The sequence below is a fragment of the Schistosoma haematobium genome, chromosome ZW (genome assembly GCF_000699445.3).
Source record: "Schistosoma haematobium chromosome ZW, whole genome shotgun sequence".
Lineage (NCBI taxonomy): Eukaryota > Metazoa > Platyhelminthes > Trematoda > Strigeidida > Schistosomatidae > Schistosoma > Schistosoma haematobium.
Genome location: NC_067195.1, coordinates 42,254,205 through 42,263,695, shown reverse-complemented (window position 1 = coordinate 42,263,695; position 9,491 = coordinate 42,254,205). Strand labels below are relative to the sequence as shown.

Genomic DNA, 9,491 nt, shown 5'->3' with positions numbered 1-9,491 from the left:
TAGCCGCAATGAGAGACAGCTTAGTGCTTGTTGTTTGTTGTCTTCGGGAGAGGTGCAATGGGATAATGCTAATTTCTGCTCATATATCGACTAAAAAGTCCGAGCTGGAAATGCGATCGCTGATGTGAAAGGGGCGGCTAACTTGTTGGCCAGTAACAGACGCCGCCATTACTGTCTGGCCGGCTCGTTTCCCTGATAATCTGGCTTGTTTGTCGTAAAGTTGCACGGTTTAGTGCAACGGCGTGCCTTCTCCCCGAAAGTCGTATGATACCAGCAAGTGTCCGCTGCCCGTTTGGATGAGCTAGTGCGAGGTCTGGGCCTTGATCGCTTTCTCGAGATCGATCTGGCAGGACGAGAGTGGATCGTGGGAATGGTCACCTGCAACGATGCTACTTGCTGAGTTAAGTGTGCTATTTGCTGCTGGATGTCCAGAGGGGGGTTCATAGCATCTCTACTAGAGGCTTGTACCGCGTTGATTCCGCGACTATGGGGATATATTTCCATCATCTTATCAGCCATGTCAGCTAAGTCGTCGAGGGTGACAGAGGTTCCTGAAATACTGAGAATTTGTCTAACACTATGTGGTAACCTTTGTAACCACATTTGCTTAAGTAGCGTCTCGTCTAATTTGTATGGGCCGGCGAGCTGTCTCATGTGTCGGAGCAACTGTGAAGGTCTCTTATCCCCTAGTTCGCATGAGGTAAGCAGTTGTTGTAAACGTTTTTCATCTGAGAGCGATGTGCGTTGGATTACTGCAGCTTTTATCTTGTCATAAGGGTCAATTTCTGGTACGTTGTCGATCAGGTCACCGACTTCCGTTGCTACTTCTATAGGTAGTGCACTGACGACGTGGGCACATTCGGTAGCTTGCGAACGTATACCCCTCACCAAAAATAGTGCCTCAACTTGAGCAAACCAAATTCTAGGGTTGTTGACACCGTATGTTGGTAATCTTAGTTCAGAAATAGCGTTGACTGAGTTTAAAACATTATCTTCTGGCTGTGATGAATGAAAGGGGTTGGTTGATGGGCTATCTATATCAATAAGTTTATTAGGAGAGTTCATAATGTCAAAAACATAAATGGTGTGCAGTGCCAAATAATAATAAAAAAATATGTAGATGTATATATAGTAGATGTCTATATAAAAAAAATCGAGGCTCGCTAAATAATTGTGGTTGACAAAATGAATATAAATAACATTGAAAACTATTTACAAAATAAGCTTGTCAGGCCTATCTCCACACTTGTATCTTGGTTTATAGCTATCTGCAAAAGCGCTAGCTTAGGAAGTATCTGCCATGTCTAATCGGCAGTCGTTATAACCGCCTTTATGCTCGATGGCCATTTTTATCCGGTGGATTGGTACTGTAGGATGCGAAGATTCTTCGTCCTGAGGTTGATTGGTATTCCGATCCTGGGGGTCAGAAATTGGATGTGAAGTGGGAATTATTTCGTTACCATACATATTAATAGTTCTAAGATTTGAACTCAGCATGCTCTGTTCTTCCAGTTTTAAATTGGTCAAATACTGTGATGAATTTTTTAATATCAGTAGGTGACTTCGGAATGATCCATAACATGTTGAACTGTTCCGTCAAACACACCAATTAAGCGAACAACATTATCTTGAACTAACTCTCAAATATCAGGAAATATGTTATTAGCCTTGTTCTTCAATATGATACCAATTTCCAATCATATTTTTAATAAAGTTGTGTTGATAGATAGCCTTGCATTTATCTCCAGTGTATTGTAACATAGGTCTACAGCTTGGCACGTTGTACAAGTAGTAGGGTCGTGCGTAGTTCAAAAATAACCAAACAAGGATGGTAGAGGGCTCCAGCTTGTCTGTTGAGTCTGTGTTATCTGCCATTGATGCGTTGTATATGAATCCAGATACATCTGTCAAAGAGCAAGCTTCAAAATGGCTGTGTGAATTTCAAAAATCAGTAACTTTTCTTACCTACATGACCTTCTAGGTTTATGCTTGGCAAATATCCGATCAGTTGCTTTACATGAATAGAGATTTAAATTCTTGTTACTTTGGAGCTCAAACCATACGCAAAAAGGTATGTTTTATGTAGGAGCCAGTAATGCTTTAAGATTCAATGTCACTTTACTGAACTCCCAGTGGAGTCGCACGAAGTACGTTTCGATTATCTATCCAGCTTAGTTCCAGGGACTAAAAAACTCTCTCCTGCAACATGTCCAAGAACTTAGAGAAAACACTAGCCTACCGATAGCAAATCAGTTGTGCTTAGCCGTCGCAGATTTGTTTTGCCATATGGTTCAGTGGAAAGATGGTATCAATGATATTGTTTCGAAGTAATTGCAGAGTATTTATTAAAATATTTCCACAGATTTTCAGAAACAGACGTCTCCTGTAGCTACTTAATTGATATTCTGAAATTTATTCCTGAAGAGGTAGGGAGCGTGTTATTTTAATGCACTTGTAGATGAACAGCAGTACTCTTCGACTAGGAATGAATCGTCGACACGCTCTTATGAGTCAGTTTGAAGGGAGCAAACAGTTTGTGTTGGAGTTTCTGGTAAGCATTTGACAACCTCAGGTTAAATTGTGCATCACTTCACTACAAATCGGTTGTTGATGCCGTATACATATTTTTTTCAACGTGTCCTTGTGAAGACAGGTTTTGCAATATTATATTTTGTAATTTTACTATAAGTGTAGATCACATGTATTCTTTACCGTCAGCAAATAAATTACGATCTTTTGCTAACTACCCTTACATTTTTACATACCGAGTCATCTTGATATTAATTTTAGAAGGATAGCTGTCCTCTCATTCATCGTCAAATTGAAGTGGTCGTAGTTCCCACTCTAAATTTGCTCTATAACTTATTTCTTTGCTATTTTGTGTACCACTCCATCAGAATTACAACACATACTCTTAAAACCTTTGTTGCTTCCGTATCTTTTGGAACGTAATTTACTTTATATCCTATTTACATATTTCTTGTTCCATAAGTAGATATGGTCATAAATTGTACTGTTTACCTGTTTCAACCATTTCCATTTTTTACATACACCCAAAGTTGATATATAAGCATCAAGAATGTAATTCAACTAGAGTGCTTAAGATACATCTTTAAATATGACGTATCAGAGTAGGACAAAAATGAGCTATCTTCATTGCTACATATAATCACTGTAGTTGATAAAAAATAGCAGGCATGTATTACAGAAGAAAAAAATGCACCACACAAATGAATTGTTTTGTTGTACCATGTCCCAACTAATATAGATTTCTGGAGCTAGTCCATCTGAACATGCTACTCCCCTCGCCTTAGATTGTCTATGGCCTTTTCAACCCCACTTACGTCAATTAGCCATTCATGTATATTGAGGGTGGTGGGTGAGTAAAGTATGGCTGACGGTCAGTTAAGGTGTTCAGATATTCAATACGTAATAAGATTTTCGGCTACTGAAAGCCTGGTTTTTCAGTGGTTTATCTTTTGTATTCCATGGTAATCATTTACCACACTAATTCTTTTAAGTACTTTTCTCAACAACGACGAACTCCAACTTTCTTTAAAAGCATAAGGTCTTTACTATGCCAACCGGATTTCCCATACAGATTATTGGGTAGAAACATTTTATGGTTTAAATACTATCCATTCTGTCTTTTACCCGTAAGATATTTACTCTTTTGTAGCCGCTTTCGGAAGTTAAGTAAAAGTTATCATAGTCACATCATATTACAAATCTGATCTAGTTGTTGTTAAACTTTAGAATCAATTTTATATTTGTAGTTTGAAATATGTATTTATTTTCAAACCATTATATCAAGTAGTTAGACACAGAGTTTTGCACCCAAAATGATAGCACGAAATAGGAATAATTAATTAATATCACAAGCATTGTTTGTTCTTGTTTAAAACAAAGGAAAAAATTCCGAAATTCGGTCTCATTTTGTCTTTTCGTAATTGATGGTATTATTACTAGATAGAAGTCCCTTTGCGTGAACCAATAATTTTATGCAGAATCCTGTTCGTAAGCCTTGAAATGATGGTTCTGGCTAAGGTAGACGGCATTGGTGCTTGCGTTATCAATACTGAGGTCTTCTATTTGTTTTTAGTCTCACAGAGCAAAATCAGAACAAATGGTTATCTTAGCTAAAGTATATAATTGTCTTGCAAGTTGGTGGGATAATACTGGAGTCATGGTTGAACACGATGTACCGATTGACCCTCTCTTAAACACTGCATTTGCTATCCTTCGAAATCCTTCCACTACTCCTGAATCAACTTTCGATGCAGCATCTCAGTGGGTGCTAGCACTTTTATACCAGTGTAAGGTAAGCCAATTTATTTTAGCTGTATTACTGTTAATTACATGTCTGTAGATTAACCTTGTACTAGAAAAACTGTAACTTCTGTTTGGCATATTCAACATTTTTCGCTTAAATACTTATCTCCGCTTTTTATGTGCGCCTTTTGAATGTCCCATCTTACTGTTAAATGTTTCGGAACAGTTCTTTAGTCGTTAGAAGCATGTACGGATCAAAGTAAATCCTTACTTGTTATGAAACTTCATGACAAACCGCTTGTCTCCTTCAAACTGACCTAAAATAGTGTCGACGAGGACTCGTATTCATCTACAAATACATTCCAGTAACATTCCCTAATTCCTGGAAAATAAATTCCAAAGTACCGATCAACTTACTTCAAGAAAAACCTGTCTCTGTCAAGTCACGATAGGTTGGTTCGTCGATTTATGAAGCCTCCGTGGTTTTATATTCTCTTAGCTTATCCTAATTCTTAAGTGTCATGTAACATTGAATCAAGTAGTTAGCCTTTCGATTTTGGTCTCTGCTGAATATACTGATTATATATGCAGGTGAGAATTTTTTATATAGTAGATTGAATGCGCCTAGCAGTGAAATCCGGGGTTGGGATACTACATTTCTCTTCAAATATCAACGTTGGCTCATCCAGTTAGTGATTTTCGAACAACACGAAACTCGCGTCCTTGATTTTATTGCTAGTCACATTCTGTCTATTTTATGTAGACTTATGTCATAATGGATATATCGAGGCAATCCTCGCAGGATGCACATATACTAGGACTGATTAAAATTCACTCAAAATATTAACAATAGGATAACCCAAACTATTACAAACTAAATTGAAACTTTTGCCTTTTTCAACTTCGTTTACTTACGTTTTTGTGGGAAAATGGTTACCTTCCTTTTGTTAATTCTGATTCAAGCAACTTAGCAACTCAAACAGTGAATTACTGCGTTGGCTTCAAGAAAATATTTACGGTCTAGTTAGTGTTGTGCAGGAATGTTCCAATTCTGTCGCGTCTGCGTTGGGATCAATTCAACAACAAGAACAGCTTGAACTGTACAAAGATCGGTGTACTTGTTTGGCTCACATTTTCTCGTCATTAGCCAGAACTTTACGGCCTCCTCTAGTAGATCAGCCCACTAGCCCTGGATCTGGTGGTCTTGGAGACCTGCGTACTATGGAGTGTATTCTTGTAGTTCTTGAAATACCTCCTCCTCTCGGTAGTCGTGAATTGGCATCTATTACATTCCACGCCTTACATTCGTTGGCTGATGATGCAATTCGAGTAAGTTTGAAGAACTGTATCTTTATTAAGTGTCTAATAATATTTCTAACGTTTCACTAAACCAATCAATGGCTGTCTTGTTTGTTTTTAAACCAACTATCTTGACACTCGCTCTACTACTCAACAAAGGGATTGTACTACTTTTTATTAAAAATACGACACTGATTATTCCCTAACCCGTAGCGTCACAACTGATAACTGATAAAAACTACAATGATGGGTCCATTCCTAAGTCTTTTCGGATTTAACTAAATTTTAGTATTCTGTGTAGACAGAAGTAAATTTATATTCTAAACGCAATTAAAAGCAAGGAATGGACCATCAATAAAATGATTCATGCATAAGTAAATCATTGAAAAGAAGAAAGTAATATGGCCAAATAATTCGGTGGTAGGTAGTTTAGCTTAGTCTCAAAGACATTTCTTCCTTTGAGGTATACTGAAAATAAGAAGCATATTTTACGAACCAGTTAAAGCATACTGATAAACTGTTAAATAAAGGTCAAGTAAATCATAAAAGAATGTCTCTACCTCCTATTCCGATAATAAAGAATTCAGCTCTCAGCAGATATCCAAACTGTGTCATTTTCCCATAACATTTCCCCCTACGTTACAAACGTATTGCCATCACTGTTTATTGTGTACTTTCTAATTTGTTGAACATTATGGAATTTATTTACAATGACTTTTCATACTCTTATTTGAATTAGCACCGGTCCATGAGTGCTGCAGTATCTGTGAATCAGGGCCCCTTGGAATCTTCGGTTAACAACTCTAATACCTCTACTGGCGTGGCACGCCCAATTGCAGCCTTAATTCCTTACTTCACTCGCGTTGTGGTTGCGTTAACTAGTTACTGTCCTAGTAATACATCCGACTTAGAAAGCACCGATGAATTAAGAGATTTTCGTGAGGATGTTCATGATCTCATGCAAGATATTCTGGGTTTGGTTGGAGCTGAGGCTATTTTTGTCGAGGTAATTATATATACACAATATTATATAATTGGTGTGATTTCTTAAATACTGTTTTTATATTTTTATTAACTTTATTGTACAACATTCATTTCATATTTTGAATTGCTCTTCAGTTTGATCAAGGTAGCTAGTGTGTGACCAGTCGTACAGTACCAAGTCCTACGTTGATAAAGGTTAACTGCTGATTTTTCCAAATAGACGTCATGGATGGTTGTTTGAAATTTGTCGCTCTCTAGGTCTTATAAGTATTTTGTGAGGGATGGAAACTACTGTGTCATCTTTGCCATGAACCGCATCGATAACGATGTGTATAAAATTATACCTTACATCAGAGTGTGGTAACAACAAAGTAACATCATGTATTATGTAGCAAGCTGCATATACTAGAATAGTAATCATGGTTAACGTGTATTATAATTTGCAAATTATTGTTCTGAAATCGATCTTTGACAGTTACGCACAATCTAATTTCACTAGGTTATGACAGGCTTTGCTTGTTCTAAATAGTATTTAAGCTACCCTACCCTCCAATTCTCATCATTGCTAACATTAATCTTACTAAGGTAAATTGTATCAGTCAGTCATCTATAACGTAGGACCAGGCACATATGTGCATCGGTCCACGTTGCCATATCTCATTAGCTCAACAAGATGAAAACCGAATTCATAAAGTAGTGGTAATATATAAAAGAAAAATTGCATATAAGTATATAGTACAGGAAGAAAGATTTAGTATGTAGAAAGAAAGATATGAAGCGATTTTAATCTCATAGTTTAAAGATAGAGAGTGTATACACCTACGCCATTGTGATCGATTCTGAGCCATGTCACCCAGTCTCCAACCATTGGCTACGATAGCTGCGCGGACCCCAACCAAGTAGCCTGCATCTACCAACACGACTAAGACTAGAAGTTAGTGAATCCAAGGTGGTTAGCGACTTCAAGGATAGATTGTATGGTCATAAATAGTGATCTACGTTAACCACGCAGCTTTTTTATACTTTTTGGACGTGTTCTGCATGGTCTGTTTGCCTCTTGTGCAGTTCTTGACCCTGAATTCAACCAAAGATAGCAATAACCCTAGTATTTCGTTTCTGAATTTAACTGTCTAATTTACATAACCAATTTTAAGTACACCATGAATATGTACCAATAATAGCTGTCCTGGTATGTAATTTCAATTTTGTTTTGAGTTAGTGCTGAAATTTGTGTGTTATGTACCCTTCATATTTTTGACTTGTCAATTTTATCATATCTCTTGTCATTATTGAGTTTTCCGATTATCTTGACCGTAGTTGTAAGTACTTAGTTTATGGTTAAGAAAGACAACAATAATTGATGCACCTATTGCTTTATATATTGATGGTTATATTGCAAGACGTGAGACTTTTTAGTCTTCTTTCTTTTCCCTTCCATTTTGATATTCGAAGGTAGTGCCTACTTTTCGGGCTAAATTTATAACAAATATAATCTTCCATTTCTAGCTATACAATTATATACAGAAGCTGCAAATGTTAGCTATGTCTGAGAATGCACAGGCGTCGGCATATGAAGTGCTTCGAGAGTCTGAAGCATGTCTGTTCATGCTTACAACTGTTGCTAAACGTCTATCTCCTCGTGATCCTGAAGGACATATTTCGAATCTTATATCAAAATTAGTACTCCCAGGTCTCACAGGACCATGCCCTCCTGCTCTTCAAGAAGTCGGTTGTATGCTGTATATGGAGTTGGCTCATTGGGCTGCCTGCCATCCTCAGCTCCGGCGTCAAATCGTTAACCAGCTGATTGAGATCATCGAGAAGTCTGCTGGCGTTGAGTCCCAATCTTTACGGGTTAGTTGTTTTGTAATGTGTTTTTCGTAGTATTTCCGAGTTATGTTTATCACCTCGAGTTCGAATGGAGTGTGTTTATTAGTCATTGAATTGAGATTGTAAATAAAGTCAAGATGTACTTATGTTCTTAGTTCAAGTAGTTTTTCGTGAGCTATAAATCGGGTTTTTAATCATAATATTTAAGGCGCTTAGTTCTTAGTAAAGCTGGATTCATTCTATGTCAAGAAGAATTTTTTTTATTCAATAGATCTGTAGTATTTTTTTGATGAATTTTTTTTAACTGTCGTAATTCCCCTGACATAATCGTCGTTCTAAAAGATTGGAAATGATGAAGTAATCGATCATAGATACGAATAAAAATGAGGTGACAGCACCTTGAAAGTATTTATTCAGAATATGCTGGTCATATCCCACCAATAAGTTTACTGCTGAACGAGACGGGTAGATTTGTTTGTAGCGTAAATTATAGGATAAAATTTTCATCCCAATTTTTATGTGAATTTCAGTCTAATTTCCAGAAGTGTTAAAAACAAAACAAAACTTTTTAATAAGTGCTTAGATATCTTTGATTAGCGCTTGTGTATAATGTCGTTACTACAATAGTAATAATCGTCTGAATTCACTCGCCAACTGATTCATAATTACTTGATTGATATCCAGGCAATCTGTTAACAGCCTAGTTCTACTCTTAATGAAGGTTTTTAATATTAATTTTGTCCATGGGTACACCGATTGTTTTTAATTTTCTGCTACATCCCAAGTTCCTTCGACTGTTTACTTTGAAGAAAATGTAATCTTAGCTTTTATGGAGTTGTATATCGGTTTCCTAGCAAATTAAACTAGTAATTCGTTTAAACGAAATTTGTATTTTTACTTGTATCACTGAGATGAGTCTCAGTTAATAATGTAAAATTTCGTAGATACAGAAACTACAAACAAGCTGGCGTTCCAATCGATTTACGCACAAAATCCTCTTTTTTGGTCGAATGTAGAGGACCAATGGCAAATGATGCTTCCCATTTCAAAGGTGTTTCATTTAACGATTGGATAATTTTCTCGAAGTCAACTAGTTAGCTTATTTC

At 36.8% G+C, this 9,491-nt stretch overlaps 1 protein-coding gene across 1 annotated transcript in view; it reads left to right on the top strand.

Annotated features, from left to right (window-relative positions):
* The first annotated feature begins 1,723 nt into the window (after positions 1-1,723).
* TNPO3 (Transportin-3) overlaps positions 1,724-9,491 on the top strand; it is a 38,107-nt gene continuing 30,339 nt past the window's right edge. Inside the window, exons 1-10 of the mRNA XM_051211435.1 lie at positions 1,724-1,951; positions 1,982-2,071; positions 2,106-2,147; positions 2,182-2,327; positions 2,363-2,426; positions 2,459-2,551; positions 4,103-4,321; positions 5,236-5,601; positions 6,311-6,577; positions 8,062-8,409. Of these exons, the coding sequence (XP_051071498.1) occupies positions 1,829-1,951; positions 1,982-2,071; positions 2,106-2,147; positions 2,182-2,327; positions 2,363-2,426; positions 2,459-2,551; positions 4,103-4,321; positions 5,236-5,601; positions 6,311-6,577; positions 8,062-8,409 (1,758 nt within the window). The 5' untranslated portion in view covers positions 1,724-1,828. The remainder of the gene's footprint in view (positions 1,952-1,981; positions 2,072-2,105; positions 2,148-2,181; positions 2,328-2,362; positions 2,427-2,458; positions 2,552-4,102; positions 4,322-5,235; positions 5,602-6,310; positions 6,578-8,061; positions 8,410-9,491) is intronic.